Source organism: Myiozetetes cayanensis, unplaced genomic scaffold (genome assembly GCF_022539395.1).
Source record: "Myiozetetes cayanensis isolate MyiCay16 unplaced genomic scaffold, myiCay2020 scf10, whole genome shotgun sequence".
NCBI classification, from domain to species: domain Eukaryota; kingdom Metazoa; phylum Chordata; class Aves; order Passeriformes; family Tyrannidae; genus Myiozetetes; species Myiozetetes cayanensis.
In genome coordinates, this window is record NW_026086605.1 from 16089699 (window position 1) to 16107918 (window position 18220).

General features: G+C 41.1%; 1 protein-coding gene across 4 annotated transcripts in view; it reads right to left on the reverse strand.

Moving 5' to 3' along the window:
- Window positions 1–13314: 13314 nt before the first annotated feature.
- The window catches only part of IDE (insulin degrading enzyme), a 60170-nt gene continuing 55264 nt past the window's right edge, over window positions 13315–18220 (reverse strand). For all 4 annotated transcript variants that reach the window (XM_050305251.1, XM_050305252.1, XM_050305250.1 and 1 more), the window contains exons 24-25: window positions 16981–17048; window positions 13315–15955 (exon numbers count right to left, since the gene is read on the reverse strand). In XM_050305251.1, coding sequence (XP_050161208.1) covers window positions 15860–15955; window positions 16981–17048 — 164 coding nt within the window. In that variant the 3' untranslated portion in view covers window positions 13315–15859. The remainder of the gene's footprint in view (window positions 15956–16980; window positions 17049–18220) is intronic.

Below are 18220 nucleotides of genomic sequence, written 5' to 3' on the forward strand. Positions count from 1 at the left end.
CATGGACATGGCCAAGAGAAACCGAGTGTTCCTTGTCCTGCATCAGCCGTGATGTGCAGCCTGGGTGGTGGTTTTTTGGTTTGGTTTGGTTTTGGTCTGGTTTTAAAAGAACAAGGCTTGTCATTGCACGCCCCAGGAAAGGCACAAAAGGCACGAGCAGGCTGAATTGATCAGCATGTGGCAGTTCTGCGCCAGTCAGAAAGCAAATAAATACCCTGAAATGTAATTAGGATCAATCAAATATGCACCACAATTATATGGCACATGGTAAGCAGACTCCAAAAGTGAGTGGCATACTTTTGTATTGTAACATTTCCTCTGTTCCCAAAGCAAATTTTTTCCTTATTTCATTTTTGAGATTTAATTAGATGGCTTCAAAAGATTTTTTTTTTCTCTAACAAACCTTTTTTGAAAGTCAAGTGACTTTTTTTACTAATTTACTTACGGAGGAACTGAACAGGTTTACTATCAAAATACAGTAAGAAAGCTTCCCTGTCCAATAGGTAAGGATGCAGAAGGATGAGGAGACTGTACAATGAATTTAAATTCTAGTACTATTAACAGGTGAACTCGGTGCTGTCTGGAGTCGTGCATATAGTGAATTTTGTCTTTTAAAATCTACTGGCACGAAAAAAAAGAAACATCTAATCAGTATTGGATAAACACACACAAAACCTGCCTTTTTGTTCAACACTGATACCAAAACAAAAGTGAGATACCAGTGACAGCCAAGGGCATTGGCCATCCTGCCCCTCAGACACTGCTCTCGTCACCTTGTGGGGGTCTCACCTGGCTGGAGAAAGCAGCACACACTGAAAAGCAAGAGCATGTGAAGAACCACTTGTGAGATCTAATCTGCAAGAGACTCAGTTGTATGGGGTGCTTCAGGCAGTGACTGCAGGGTCACTCTGATCTGCACAGTCTGATTTTTCAGTCCCAGAAGTCCTACAAATTTCCGTCTACGGAAACAGAGCAACCAGTTGTCAACATGAGCTGTCAGCGCAGTGGAGGATTGGGGTTCCTCGGGCACCTTTGACAAATCTGTCACAGCTGGATGCTGTTGCAGATTTAATTTCAGCTGGTTTCAGCTGCAGTTACGCAGCTCAGGAATGGTCTCTGCCTGATGAGCAGATGCACACAGAGTAATTTTGTGTCTGAATGAGCCACGGATATGCCACCTGATACCGCAAGTTGTACTGCGCCTTGCCCATCGCTACTTTCCACAGGATTGCTGGATGCTACTGGGAGTCTTTGGGGTGAGCTGCCTCCCCAGGAGACACCTGCAGTCCACAGCAATGCCCTGTCCTGGGGCCAGCAGCTCCAGAGGCACTGGGGTAACCTGCTCCCAGCTCAAGCAGCAGGATAGGTATAAAGACTGCTGAGGGAAAGGTCAGGGCTGGGCTGAGACACTTTTGTTTAAGAGCAGATACTAAAAAGGGATCTGCAGACCTGAGATGGTGCCAGTGCATTGCAAACCTGCACCAGGGGCCCGTTCTTGGGGCGCAGGGCAACTACAGAGCTTTGGGCTGACCTGAAAGTCATTACTCTGTGCTGGAGCCAGGTTGGCAGAATTGTACCTCTCTCTTCCTCTGGGAGGGAAGCCAAGTCCAGTTCTCCTGGGACACAGGGAAGGCACATGAGTCAAAGGCATAAAGGGCACAGGGTGCCCTCTGCCATCTCTGTTCAGTGAGAGCACAGACTAAATGGAAACAGCTGAGTTGGCTCTTGCTTAAATAGGGATGGGGTTGAGACTAATCTGCTCTACTGAATGAGCTTCACGACCTTTTTTTTTTTCTCCAGCAGGTACAAAATTTTAAAAATCCTCTAGTGGTGCATTGTAAGGCTCTGACACCAAAATGCCATCAGACCACAGTACAACTTTACAGAAGGCAGGTTGGCTTCAAGAGTCTGCAGAGTAAAAAATAGAAATGAGTGTTGTGGCAGGATTCTGGAACCATACCAACCGCTTGGCAGAGAGAGATTCAGATTTCATATAAAGTCTAGAACAAGATTATCCCTCCTTATCACAGCTGTGGATGCAATGTAAGCCTAGAGCAGATGCCAGAATTCTAAAATTCTGCACTATTTGAAAGCAGATCTGGGTCCCCAGCAGGTAAAGTGCTGAATTTGCCAACACTTTGGTTTTTCCTGCTTCTGCTGCTCCTGCCAGTGGTTGCAGTTGTGCTGAAAAATTACTTTTAAAGGTCAGAGATAAAGATAGTTGGGTATGGATTTGCAATCCTGAACACATGCCCTATCTGAGAAGATGATCTGATCTCATATTCTGGTTCAGTCCTTTTATAGTTAATCTCCCCATTTTCCAACTGTGTAGGAATTGTACATTTTGGCTAATCCTTGTATGCCTCTGGTGGCTGGAGCTTTTTCCATTGACAGCAGTTCATCAGTACAGCTAAACAAAATCACTGTAAGCTGTCAAACAGAAGACAAATGAGAGCTTACAAAATAGAATACTCGCTGAACTGAGACAAAACTTCCAGCGCCGACAATGATGATGGCAGGGGAGCAGAGGCTGTCTAGTTATAATTGCCAATTTAACAACAGCTGAGCCTGTACTTATCTGAATTAGTACTTCTGCTAAATTCATGATGTTTTTGTCCTGTGCTGAGCCTTGACGTTAGCAGACACAATGCAAATGCAGTGTTCCAGGGATAACTCCTCTCTCAAAAAGCAGCAGGTGGTGGTTAGTCTGAGGAATGAGTCCTAGGGCAAGATTGCTTTTTTCCCTTACGTGGGCACCTGCTGTTGAGCTGAGATTTTCTGAATCTGCCTGCAAGCCTCAAGGTGATGAGCATGAGCTGGTTTTTAATTTACTATTTATTTACTGTATATTATGTGTATTGATGATGTTAGGATACAGCATGGCATACCTAAAGCAGAAAGAGAACACAGAATCCTGATATTAAACTTAGACTATTCATTACAAGAAGAGGGGATGGCAAGAAACTGGAGTCTTTTCATCTTTCATGTGCAGGCATACTGCTATCAGTTTTGGGACAGGAACCTTCTAAAAGCCTTCTAACACATATTATGTACAAGAGGAACTGTATCCCTTCCCCAAGCTGACAGTTATTTTAGTCTATAAATAGTTTTTAGTGCCATAGATTATGCCAGAGAAAAAAAAATTGGAGGGATGACACAGAAATAGGCTCTACAATACAGACAGATAAGGAAGAAATTTGTCTTCTGATGAAATTTGAAATGTTACAGACGAACTTGCTACATCCTAAAAGGCTTTGACAGGCCTCTCATCAGCAAGAGTGTAATTTCCTACCATATATTCTGTTAGTCACAGCTGCAGACTTTTCTTCTAGTAGCACATTTGGTTTGTAGTTGGGGGATGAGGTAGATCTTATACAACGTGTCAGTGTGCTCTAACAATGCCTGTGGTCTGAAGCATCAGTATTTGATCCATCTTTGACCAAAAATGCTGCACTGGAGCTCAGGTGGGGGTTGTGCTGCAGGGGGCAGGGGCTGGCAGCACCCACTGCGCTTGGAGCGCGTGTGTGTGGAGCAGGAGTGCAGCTCTGTCTGACAAAGGCCTTACTTGAGCAGCCTTGGAGTCCAGCTTCAAAACCAGCTGTGTGTTTCTGTCTCACCTTTCTAAGTCATGGAAATATGTGCCATAAACATGTGTTCAGGATTGCAAATAGGGGCGTACCTTCCCAGCTAATGCTGTTACTATGTAACTGCGATTATTAAAATCTAAGGAGACTGTAGATTTACAAGGCTGAACATGAACGTGAATGTAGAAAGATGGTGGAACAACAAATTCATCTACTGCTTTCATACTGTGTGTAACATCATGTTAGACTTCCTAAAGATCTATGTAGGCAAGAGCATGGCTTTAACTGAGCCAGTGTAATGGCTCCTTCCTGGCAGGAGTTGTCTCAGTTACCCTTTCCCAACTCCTGACTGTGGCCCAACAGCATGTGAGGTGGGTGGCTGTGAAGGAGGGTGGAGATGCCCACCTGATCCTTTTGACACAACCATGAGACTGGTGGCAGTCATGTCATGAAACCAACCTTCAGACTCACCCCCATTTGCCTACATGAATTCACCTTTTTCTTTGCTGCCAGATTTAGATTATTTATTACAGCTCTGTGTGCGTGAATCTGACCTGTTCTCCATGCCAGGTTGTAGCACAGAGGGTCAGAAGAACAGAGCTGAGCAAGGAACTTCAGCTTTCCCAGCCTTGCGCTTTAATATGCAAGTAGCATCGCTTCAGACTTGCATCACAGTGGTCAGCAGGGGAAAGTGTAGGTCTGAGGCTATTCAAGCTGACAAATCTCTGACTCATCTCTCCTCTACTGGGATGAAACTTTTCACATTAGTGAGGCCTTTGAAATAAACTGACAAAGGAAAGACAAAAGGGAATTTAACAAAATGTCATAATTAATTCAACAGCTTTTTAAATCACCAACTGCAATGTTATTCAATTTTAGTGAATGGGAAATTAAATAATTCGATTTTTTTTCAAATCTCAGAGAGCAATTATTCAATTGAAAGCTCAAAAGTTCAGATCAATCTTCAGAGAAGTATATTTCTAATGGACAGGACTCCTCTCAAGCCAAGAACATGCATTATCTCTGCAATGTTCTTTTCAAGCTTACAGCTCTGGAGAGTGCAATTTATTCATCTGTCAGATTTTATGCACTTCTTGCCAGGGTATCATTTATATATTATTTCTCCAAACCAGAAAAAAATATTTTTAGAAAGAGAGAGCAAGTGGAATAAAGCCTTTAAATACAAATCAGCTGATTCAGAGTCCCGTCTCCATTTTCTGTCTCCTTCAGCCACATTGCCTGGTATTTACCCTTAAGTTAAACCAGTCAGATGAGCTTTTGCTCTCTGTGACAGAATTAGAGAAAACAGGATAAGCAGTTTATCCTTTCAGTGTGCAAACCAGGCATCTCTTCCAAGCAGATGTATTAGCAAGTCACCACAGCCAGGTGCAGCCCAGGGACGCTCACACCCAGCAGAAAGCCTGACTTTGGGGGAAAAGGTCCTGCTGCATGGAAAGCACAGAGAAAGGGGTCTGTATGGCTCTGTAATTCTGTTCTTTGTTCACTGTGCAAAGTGTGCAGTTAATGAGATACCTACTGCTGCCAGTTTCTCTTCTGTGCTCTGTACTGAGGGCTCATACTGCTCCTCTTCGCTCAGCACTCACGTGCCTGCACATACCTACACATACACATAGTTCCCCCACGCCTGTAAGTCTAGAGCCAAGAGGAGGTTGTTAGTACAAGCTTTTGGAAGGCTGATGTGCAGGATCCCTTCCATTCAGGGATATGTCAGCCTTAAGTTACAGAGCTCTGCAAGGAAATGTTCCCCCCTCCTCCACTTCCACCAGACGCACGAAGACTGCTGCCACCACCAGGTCGCCTGGTATTTCCTTTAATAAGACCATATTTCCAGTTGCTAAGAATGTTACCAAACTTTAAACACAGTGCTACACATGGCCTCAGAGTTACTATGGAAGGTTTCTTCTTCCGAAGATTTGGACACTTAATGGGAAATGGTGGCAGGTCTCTGACAGTCTCAAAGTTTGAAGCAGGGAATTGAAAATTAGGTGGTAGGGAGGACTTCAGATTGGTGGTTGAGGTGGTGGTTTTTGTGACTTGCATGAAGAAGCTTCCAAAACGCCCTGAAAATTTGAACATTGAAGGTGCTCGTGTGGGATTTGATGAAACTGAATTGTAATTTTCCATGGTTTTTTTAAATGTGTGTAAGGGCCACATGAAGAGAAGAAATGGATCTTAGCACCTTATCACTACCTCCAGGGCTGTATAGCTGGACCTGAAAGCAGAAATGCAGTCCTCCAGAGCTCCTGGTGACTTCCCTGCTTACCCTGTCCTACTCCAAGGCAAAAGATAAAATGCGGCCTCAGCAACAGGTGTAGCGAATGAAGGACAAAGAGGTCGGGGACTGAGCAGTCACTGAGAAAAATGCATAGGAGATGGTGGGCATTAATCTGTGACAGCCCGGGAGCTGCGGGAGGGCTCGGGGTGTAGGGGGTTGTTGATCACGGACTGGGTGAAGGAGGCAGTGACAAATGGGTGAGGAGATGAGGACTGAGTCTGAGCAGAGGAGAAGGACATGGACCCAGAGCCGGGAGGGAATGGTCAGGAAGAAGACAAACAGGTCTGTCACCACCAGAGGCTGGAGGAGAGGCGTGCACAGCCCCTTGCTGCTCTCCAGCACCTGGGAGCGCCAGTGCTGGAGCTTATCGCACAGACACACACATCCCACTGCCGGCACATCCCGCCCGTGGCGGATGCCGTGACTCTCCCTCAGGAGATAACGCGTGTCCGTGTCACTGAGGTAACACGGAATGAAAACTCTCCCGCCCCCAGCCCTTCAGGTTCCCGTGTCTCTCGCTTGAACACTCGGCAATTACGCTCACCAGTCTGTACGAGCACTGTACCATCGAGCCCCCACAGGCGCTGGGACACCAGAGCCCTGTCCTCTCTTCCACAGACCCCGGGCGCCGCTCTCCCCAAAAACCCGCTCCGACGGCAAAATCGCTGCTGTTTCCACGCGTGTCCCGGCGGTGCCCGTGGTCACAGTGCCAAGCAGCGCCCCAGCTCAGCCTCCCCCGGCGCTGGGCGGGAAGCGGGCGAGTTTGGATCGCCGCCTTCCCGCTGCCCATCGCCCGACACGGCTCATTTTCCCCTCAGAGAATCGCGCGTTCCGCCAGCCCCGCGTCCAGCGCGGGCACCGCCGCGGCTGCCGTTCGGAAACCCTGCCGGTTCCCGGAAACCCTGCCGCTTCCCAGGAACCCCCAGCATTCCCAGAAACCTCGTCCATTCCCGGGAAGCCCGTCCATGCCCGGATACGCCGCGCCCGAGGAGCGGCGGCCCCGCAGCGCCCCGAGGCGGCCCGGCCGCGATCCCGCCCGGAGGGAGGGCCAGGAAAGGCGCTGGAGAGGGGAAGGGAGCCCCGGGGCCGACCCCGCCTGGAAATACATCCCTTGGAAAACACTGGGGTGTAGGGCACGGGCAGCGAAGGAGATGCCGCACTGGTGGAGATAAGGACGTCACGCAGTCTTGCTCCTCATAAAATACACATCTGGACTAGTTCTGCCATCTGAAAGTGATTTATTTCCTCCGATTAAGCATTTAAAGTTCTGTTTATACTTTTGTCTGTAGAATCGTACAGTCACGATTTTCCTCAGCGGAAATAGTTTTCATGCATAAAGGTGAGATGCACAACTCTTCACATTGTTACAGGGAAGAACAGCAAACCTTGTATCATATAGCACCAAGAAGAATTTTAATTAGAGTGTAAAGGAAAGGTACCACGAAAGCGTCTTGTTTCATGGTGAATCATTTAAGCTGATGTTTTTACTCAGAAGTATATGCTGTTTTCCAAGAAATGAAAATTAAACTCTGCATTTAAAAAAAATATACCTGTTAAAAAACGTTACAGTTTCTAAAAATTAAGATATTAAATGTTACTTATTTTCTTGCATAGCAAATTTTCTTTAAACTTTGGAACAGATAAGAAAACCTAACAAAAAAAAAAAAACAAAACCCAACAACAAAAAAACCCAAAACAAAAACTTGAAACAAGTGAACAAAAAAAACAAACCAAACCAAAAACACCACACCAAAAATTAAATCTTCCTTTCCTGATCTGCCCTTATCCTAATCTGGTCAAATAGCAGGAAGTAATTATTGACTATGCATGACTACATCATGAAGTTGACCATTCCTCTGAAAATTAAGGATGCAATCCTGCTCTTTATCACTGTAAAAATGGCACTAGAGAGTTCAAAATTTATTGTCAAATAAGTCACTTCTATTTGACTCTCAAAAAGGTTTTGGTAAGTGCCAGCTCTAAAGACTCAGCAAGTGACCCAAAAATTCCTACTTCAAGTCTTTCACTCTCTTGCATCACCATAAATAAAACACCCAGTCCTGTTGTTCATTTTGAAGATGAAGAACTAGATGTGACAGGCGATTTCAAACACATATGCACAGCTGTTACCCCTGGAGGCACAGGTTCGAAATAGCACTAATTAGTGCACTATACATACTGCAAAAGAGGAGATATAATTAAACTTCCTTTTTGACAAGGAAAAGGTAGTAACATTTAATATTAAATCAAACCAAAGGAAAGACCTGTTGAATAAAAAGATTTGATTTGATACAGCTGCTGCTCAAGAACAGAACTTTACGGTTTGCCCGAGGCATCCAGGAGTGCAAGGGATCAATAAAGACAGGATTGCTCTTCTCTCCCAACACCTTTAGCCACTCATACTTTCAGGACCAGAAAGGAACATTACAAATATCAACACGCTGCTGTCAGCCCGTGGATACTGCAGTGCTGTCCATTCTCTTTACATCTCTCCACCTTCTGCACTCTCTGTCCTGCAATACCAGTCCACCAGTACATTTCTGATGCTGCTTATGAGGGCACCTCAGCACGTTCAATGAAATTACCACCAGAAAATAGTTTAAGGTTACTGACTGTCAGTCTTACTTATGATACACATAAATCTACATTCAGTTTTGATTTTGAGTTGCAGTCCATTTTCTGAACAATTACCTCTTTTGAGCTGCTCACAATCCTTCCATAGTTTTGAGAAGGTGTATTATTTCCTTCAGCTTAAGGAAAAGTGACATATTAATTACACTGCAAATGCATACTTCACAAACGTAGACATACGTTATCTTTTCTCTTGCCTGGTGTATGGTGGCTCCTGGGGATTAGCAAGGCAGCTCCTCTGGCATCTTTGTGACCAATCTCAGTCACAGAAGGTGTCACAGATGGTGTCACAGAGACTGTGACAAATTAAAGCTCAGTCCAACAAATTATGAAACCATGGGACTGTGATTATTTCTATCCAAGACTGAGACCTTGTATGTGGATTTCAAATAAGCAAAAACATGGATGTTACAAGACTTCCAGGACTTATAGCTATTCCATCAATATTTATTTTAAATGACTAGTCAGAGTTTATGCCAAAACCATTGTTAATATATACATATTTTATAATCTAGGGCTATCAATATACTACAAGGCAACACATTTACTCCAGTTGTCAGGTCAACTTAAGTATTTAGTTGTCAATTATCTCAACTGCCTTTATTTTTCTGGTATCTATTTGGTAGAGAATGTAGATCTAATAAAGTAAATGAGAAATTCTGTTAATTTAATTCTGTTGCTTTCAAAGCTCAAAGAAACTTAAGACTGTTCAGACACTACAAGCTGCCCTGGAATGAAAGTCTTGTCTTCACTCTAAATTACTCAATTCGACATCTGAAAAACCCCTAACACATATTATTAGCTAAACGGTGCCACAGGTAGGCATCGCTAGTTCACACACATAACACAACCCCTTTTCACAGGAATTTATAATTTATACACAATGACGTGACAGACAGACATGATTATCAGACAAGAAGTGCAAAATGGCATGCAACTGGTTGCTTTCAACTTAAACGTGTTATCTTTCATTTCAACACTGTTTTTATGAGGTGGCTCACAGTGTGGGCCAGCACCCCAGCTCACACTTACACTTTGTATACATTGAGCTTAATACAATCTTTTGCATTTTCACATTCGTAACATCTTTAAACTAACGATTACCGACACTTAAATTCAAGTGGACAATCCAAACTACAAGCATTCTTTATATATGCATTCTTCAAGTTAACACAGAGCTTACAAGCTATTCCACTCTTAAATACTCCACTCTTCCTGCTTCCAGGAAAAGGCTGCATAAGGTACATTTTTATTAGATTATTCACAGCAATAGAACCATGTTGTGCATACATCAGCAGATCAGTGTCCTGCTGCAGTTGAGTAGCACCTGTTTTCAAATTATTTCCACAATAGTTTCGCTTCTCACTTTGCTGAGCTTCAGCAGCAGCCCAGTGTGAGTCTCTAGGCTTGGACATATTGCAGGTGCCATCTTTCATAGTTTTATGGATTTAAAATTAGAAGATAAGCTCTAAACATAGAAAAAATTATCCTAGAGCACACACATTCAGCCCACACACGTGGTGTGGCAGTGCTGAAGGGACACCAGTGACACTTTTGGCTGGTGTGGCAATGGGAGTATCTGGTCACCTCACCTTGGTCAGAGAGACACGACACAATGTGAGGTGAACAGTGGCATCTCTGTCTTTGAGGATGACACAAAAGAGTATCAGAACTAAACAATCAGCTTGTGGAGATGACAGATCCAGTTATACATACAGATTCCTGTGTTACTACAAGACATTTAATGCTGCAGAATTGTCACAATTATCCTAAAATTTTAGCTGGAAATCAGTATTAATCAAATCTGTGAACTGAATTATCTGCACAGATTTTTGTTTCGGACTCCTGAAGGTTCACCCGTAACAGGTACGTGCCAGTGAATGTGAGATACTGGTATCTCAGAGCCAAAACAAGTCACTTCACTTGCAGTAAGTGGTTATAAAAAAATGGTCATAAGAAACATTCTTTTTCCCCTGGCACTACAGAAGGCTTGGAATACACAAGTATCAGCAGGCTCAAAGTCACTGTAATGACAACAGGATAAAGTGAGATGTTGAACTGTTTGACAGCTGATGGGCACTAATCTTGTGAACTTCCCTGTCTTCTACACACATGCACAAATAATCATTTGGGTAGAAACCTGTCCTGCTAAACTTACTTCATGCCAAAGCCAGTCAGAAAGTTTCAGAAAGACCAAACAAACCATTTTTTTGAGTACTATGACTGTGAAATGTTTCCATATTTCAGCTGTTTTAACTAGTTCCAACATTGCCTTATCAGGTGCATCGCTTTAATGCTATTCAGGAAATTTTTAAGACTTCTGTCCACTGAAAGGCATCACATCCAAAATTTGCATCTTCAGAGTCCAGGCTCAGTTTTCACTGACATTTGTACACACCCACATTTCCTATGTTCAATAACCCAGAACACCATTTTTCACATGCTCTGAAATGACTCAGCCTTAACAATGTAAAATGCATTAGTTATTGGTCTCTTACATCTCCCTGGAATTCACAAGCAGCTCTTCTTCTATCCCTCCCATCGCAGGATTCCATCCTTTACAGCAGACTTCATATAAAATCATGCTCTTCTATGCCACAACACAGTGATTAGTTCAAGTTACCAGAACATCAACCTCATTTCCATCTTCTGTTAGAATTTTCCCTAGCCTATTTTTCCTGCTTCCCATAAGGTTACTAACGTAGGCTGAGGACCTCCTCGTTCCCTTCTGTGGAACCTGTTCTAATTTTGTAAGCATTCCCCACCAGGGTACTGTGTGTCTGAGCCCACACCTACCACGGGACACCCAATTCTGTGTATGGGTGGAGAGGAGCGGGGGGGAAGGGTGTCCTGAGTTCCAGCTGCTGCTCCACTAAAATGTTACATGTCTTTGGCAGTCACTAGGTAAGTACCACAATTCCTTGCTCCCCTTCTTGAAAGGGAAGTGGAGCAGACACTGAAAAATCTGTAACAGAAATCTGAAGCAGAAGGAAGCACATCTAACACACGGTAAAGTGGTGGCAAAACCTCAGGAAGATGCAGGATTTAAACTTGGATGCCTCTCACTGGAGTTTCCCACTGGCTATTCCTTGTCACTTCCTTGCACTTGGAGCCGTATATCTTCCCTCATCCAATGTACAGTCAAGGAATTTAATTCAGGATTTTGCACTGTACCGCTAAAGAGAGAGTCTCAGCAGTGGCAAATGCTCAGCACTGTGGTGCCTACACCCTTTAATGCTGTGCTTTCAGTTAACAGCCCTGGGGTGGCTTAGAAATATTAATTTAAGAAAGCATAAATATTTTCAGTCTTAAACTCTGTTTAGATGCTCAAGTTCAAAGAAGTTGATTCAATTGTGACATTCTGCTCTGCCTTTGGCCTTACACACTTTGTTCCTTTGAACTGCAATTCAGATTTCAACCCCTGTTACCATTATATTCCACCCACAGCACATACTGAACTTACGAGTATATTCTTTGAACAGTAAATAGAAGTGTTTCAAATAAAAGCCTTTCAGCAGAATCTACATAGGCTAGGCTTCCTCTGAAATTTTGAGAAAGGTATGAAAGATGCTTGATTTTCCAATCTTTTCTTTAAAATAGCCCAGAGGTGCCTTGTTTTAGCAACAATATTAAAAACGGACTTGAAAACAAAGTATTTCAGAGCTGGATTTGAATATCACATTAGCTATCAGCACAAGCGAAGGCCCCAGGAGTCACTGTGGATGACCATGTCAGTTCAGTGGTCACATACTAAAAAAATAGGGAAAAAACATATGAAGGTATAGAAGATAATGATTTTTCACTTTACAGTAGACCTATAGCAAAAGCATACTAACCAGTTCAGTGGGAGAGAAAAGGTAAAATTCTGCTGACTTTATTTTAAAACAAGAGCCAGATAATAATAAATGAAGTTAAAGAGGTGTGTAGTGCTTTCTCCAGCTGTTATGATGACACTGTGGAACACATCATCACATCCAAGTGCTTAAATAATCTGAAAAAGCTCAAGCATTTTTTACCAACAATTAAAGCTAAGATAGACTTGAAGAGTTTGATTTTTTGCAAAAGACAGTAAAGTCAACGAGTCAAGATTTACACCAACCCCTGAAGACTGGGAGTGGAGAGAGCCCTGATGTTGGGGACAAATAATTTTCCAGGTGGGTTGCTGGCATTTTATTTCTTCGCTGAGAGTGCCAACCACTCTTCCCAATGCCAAGGATAAAATCTGTCTCTTTTAATGTTGCTACCTGTCATATGTTATTCCAAGGAGCCCCCTCAGAACACCAGAAGGGCCAGCTGACTTGTATCTTTGTGCTGTCAGAATTGGCACTATTTACTCCTCTAACAATCACACACTCCTAACCTTCTGAATCATAATCTTTTGGTGTGCACAGAACAAAGAAAATGACCAGGGAAAGCAGTTTCTCAAAAGCAACACTATAAAGCTGCACTAGGCACGATTCAGTCTGGCCGCAGTGATTCCCTAAATTTACAACTTCAGATTTGATAATTAAAATTCTGTCTTGTGCAAATATTTCTACCTTTATATTATTAAGTTTTCATACACTCAGAGAACAACAGAGGTGGATCTACCTAAAAGGTGTGTGATGTCACATGGGGAAGTCCTCTGAAACTTCCCTAGAAGTGCCTGGAAGCACTTCTGCAGCAATGCTACTCAGCCTAACTAGTCCAACTGGATAGCAGAAAATAACAAATAATTTGTAACAGAAACCATGCACAGACTGACAGATGTAACATTACCAGTATGCAAAAAATTAAAATAAAACAAATTAAGAACTCCAAACATTAAATTCAGATTGTTTATTGTAAACAGAATAACTCTAGCACTCTGTCATACTGGCTGTGTCACATGCACCCAATTCCACATCAACTGCTTAAAATAGCACTTGCAAAAATTACAGTTATGTAATAATAATTTATGGTTTCTTACATAAACTAATTAACAAGCACTAAAATTGAATTACAGTGTATTCTAGGTAGTTCTTTATTGCTTGTAGACACTGCAGCTCTGGATCCATTAAAATGAACCCATTAGTATGCCTGAGTTTATCAAAATTTACTGCTATATCAAACTCAGAAACTGTAAAATGCTGGAGAACACTTAAAAGCAATTAAGAGTTGTTGGAAAATGACATGGCTTTCCACATCCAGTCACAGAACTTTGAAGTTTTAAATTTTTTCCGCTGAAAAACATGATTTGTGTTAAATACACTGCTATTCCAATTTATTTATATAATTTGTTAAAATTAAGAGTTGATAGTACTTCCATGAATATATATATCTATTTATTTTTACACACAATAGAAGCCATTTTGTTTTATTCACTGTACGAGTGGTATGTTTAAATACTAAATCCCAAAATATATATTTTTATAATATGTTGTCAAAACTTTTAATATATATATAATACAAATACTTTTACTAAAGGAAAACTATAAACAAAAGTGAAATGCAAGAAGGCAAAAAAGCCCATTTTATGTGAAAGATCCATCAAAAATGGGGTGAACAGAAACATCTTTACTGGTTTTGCTTGGATTACGTTTAACTTTTTTTCTTCTCTGGCTAAAAAAATACTAGTGCCTTTCCTTGGCAACAGGTTACATCACAAATTACCATCAAATTTATTAAAAAGATGTTGAAACATGTACTGTTAACCTTTAAACTAATTTTAAAAGCACCATATTTGTTCAGCTAGAAGACACTCAGAGAAATGCAACTTAAGGCTCTTACCCTGTCATTTAATTTGGCTTCAGAGCCAGTGTAAGAATGAACACCGATTCAACCACAGGAACAGCCCTGTTGACTATACCAGGATTCTGATGTGTCACAGACACGTGTGTCACATCAGGGCTTCAATTTCAGGTTCTTTTAATAAGAAGCAAATTCTCACTAAACTCCCTGCTGAGCAGATTTTACATCTTCAGTGCTTTGCATACTCTCTCAGTCTGAATAATTGCCATCTATTTTATGTACTACAAAGGCAGAACAACTTTATGCTCCTTATATTTCTCTATCTGGGGGCTGTCCCAAGCACAAAACCACTCTGCAGAAGTCAGTAAAGTTGGTGAAGACTAGACACCATATACTGTTTTATCATTTTACTAAATTATGTAATACACACACACACACACACAACGTTTCAGCGTAATTCTTGATCCTTCTGAGTTTTGTGCAGCCTTCTAACAAGAAGTAGGAACAAGCCTTTTGTGATGTAACCTGGAGCAGATGCAGCCCCGCACTGTCCCAAATGCCTTCCTGAAGGACAGGCACAGAACCCACACATGTATCAGGGTAATGATGTATCTGATTCATTACAGGGCCCATATCTGACATTCACCTGTTCTTGAATGAAGAACCAGTGTGTGTTCGAAGTTATTTGCACTAGTGAGTGCTCTGCTGGGCTGGGACCTAACATAACAAATGAGGAAAACCAGACTGAGTTCTCCATCAGTACATGTGCAACTGAAAACAAAACATGACAGCAAATAAAGGATTTGACATAGTAAATGGAAAATAATCCACAGTCACACTGAAAAACTGAACAAGGTGTTGACAGTATGAAGAGACTGGAACATTTTTGATAACAAAAATAAGACGCACTATTAAAGTGTTTCCAGCATTTTACTAGTTTTAATATAAAATGTCCCCAAATTTGTATAGAAAGATTAAAATCATGCCCTTATCTTCAGTTATTCTCATTAAGACAGTTCTCTCACTTACTACTGCGTTGTCAAATTTCCTTTTCTTTTCCCCCCACTGGTCTTCATAAAACTTAAAATAGAAAATATGTTGGTTGCATTAAGGATCAATTAAAAAAGTATCATTCAACACGTCACTTAAAAAAAATGTGAAAGTCTCTATTTTTACGAAAAATTGTTGACTCCATCCCAAAAAGGACTTACTTTTCTCACCCCCTCCAGCCCCCAATAAGATAATTATTGGGATACTAAACAGTGTTTTTCAGGAGTAACAAGCACATTTCAAGCAATTTTGTTTGCTCTGGAGGGTTATTTCATCAAAATGAAAATTTGAAGGGATATGCTATTTTAAAAATATACGGCAACTACAAGTTTTTTATTATTATTGTTTCAGTTGATTTTGCTTTTCAACAGGTTGTCTGTAATATAAATGACACATGACCACAACTGATTCTTATATACTCTCTATCCCTAGCACACAGCTAATGTCAAATGAACCAAGAAGGAATTCGGGACTTTCATAATGAACAGAATCATTTATCCTAATGATCTTTAATAATTTTGCTCATCACGAAGTCCCCTGAAACCATGTCAGTACAGATCATTTGCATTTCTTCATCCATTGGGGTTCTTCACAGTTTTGCAGCCATGAAATTGATATGTGGTTTCACCAGTGGGAAGAGCGGCAGACTGCGCTTGAATTCTGTCATATTTTCAATCACACTTGGCTGCAACAAAGCGTATGGAAGAAAAAGTCTGCTCAATGTCTTCAGTTAGAAATGTGAGGAAATCCTTGCTTTTAACTGTTGCTAAAACACCTTTCTTGGTCTTCTCTACAGTATTAGTAATTCACACTTTGTTATTACAGGATCCCCCCAAATATAGTGTTATTTCTCATTAAATAAATGGGTTTCATATTTACATAATTTAAAACAACAGCTATGATGCAGTAACTGCATTACTAATAATGGCAGGATCTCCAATATATGCAGAGCTTGTCTTTCATTTACAAGTTCTACTCAGAACACCCCACCTGTCCCTTCAGTATCAGAGGTAAGATCATACCCACAACAGCTATTCAAGGCATTATTATTTTTTAGAAGCAGATGTAGCACATTGCGAAAAGTTAATCATCTACTGGGACAAACACTGCCATCCTTCAAGAAAATTTACTGAAGGTCTGGTAAGGGCCCAGTGCTGTCATATCGAACCACAAAATGAAATCTGTAATACTTTTATGAATACAATTTGTCAAACTGTTTCCTCCACAGGGCACATATTGACAGGAAAGTGCATTAATATTTTGGGCTTTAAGAAAATTACCAAATAGTTGGTTTTGTTGTTGTTCTGGGTTGTTTGGGTTTTTTAAACAAAGATGATAAAAAATTTTAATGCATATGCATCTTTCTCTTGACACTTGATACACCTGATCACATACAAACAGTATTTTCAGACAATAATCATCTACATTTACTCCACAGTGCAGACACCCAGCAGTTTACTCCTCCTATTAGCTTTCACTTCAGTGCACTAGAAGGAACAAAGGTAACTGGAGAGATTGCTAAGAAGAAAAATCAGGAAAAATCCCTGTTGATAGTGAGGATGACAATGCACATAGAAAAGAGCTGAAACAGCCCCACGACAGCATGAATTTCAAGAAGTTTGTTTCTCCCTATAAACTTATATTTAATGATACTAAACCTCTACATTAAGAATGCAGCCTGGGATTGTCTTGTGTGTTGTTTCTTTTTACCTGTGGTAGTGGTGGTGCTGGTGCCAGGTTCACATCATTTTGGCATGGAAATTCTCCAACAACAGGGCCTATTTAACATCATCAAAATTAATTCAGGACCATAATGTAATCAGCATCTTTTACGTAATAACTGTTTTCTCTTAAAAGACAGGTATCTAGATAAAGCACAGGGTTTTAATTTTTAAGTATTGCTAAATAACATTTTCTAAACATTTTGCTTTTGTACTCCATGGCTGTCTTTAGAAATACAGAAATTAATCCACGACTTGAGAACATGATCTTTTATTCATTTTACTTACACATAAAAAGAATGTAGAAATAAAAATTGCTAATCTACTGATCAATAAATACTTAAAACTGTTTCTCAGTGAAAATTATGAGAAAAGTAGCAAATGTCAGTGGTACATACAAGAGCAATGCAACAACAGCACCTCTTTTGATAAGGACATGGCTATGGAGTCATACAGGTTACTCCAGTTTCCAAAATTCTGGATAGCAACCAAAATCTTCCCTGCCTGTCTCCGTGCATGCCCTACTCCAATTCCCCCCACCAAACTTCTTTCTGCATTTCCAATCTCAATTTCTTTCATGGCAGAAGAGAGGACAAATGCCATATTAAATGGGGAGTATGTAGAGAGAATAACTTACTGTAATCCCTGTAAGAGTAACCACCACCATTCCAAGCAAATAATAAACCATTCTGGCAATACAGTTACTAAACTCTAAAAGTTTTCTCTAAGCTTTAGACTATTTCTATTAAGCAACTACTAGTCATGAAAACTGGAAAGATGCTTTGAAGCAAGTCTTCCTTACTCTGCTGCAGTTACAATTCCTACAGTACCATCAATCCTTCTGAGGCTGGAAGTAGTTTCATGACATGCACTCAGCTATCTGCTTCTCCATGTACTACAGACAAGCCTTCAATATCCTTGATTTTGCAACCAGATGCATGTTGGAATTTAAGTCCAGTATAAACTGGTGAAAAATCTGCACGAAACAACTCAGAAGTTCTTCCTCTCAGTTTATTCATATTAACCAGACACACTTTAACCTTTTCCTTCCTGAATTCTAAAATGGAACGATACAGTTTACAATGCACAGCTAATCTACATTATTTTGAAATAAAACCTAAATAAACATTGACCTTCTTAAGTTTAAAGCAAATGTTTGATACTCCCAGAGGTTTTGGCTTTTGTTTGTTTCAGAGTTTGCTTTCCTCTTTGAGGGTGTTTGAATAATA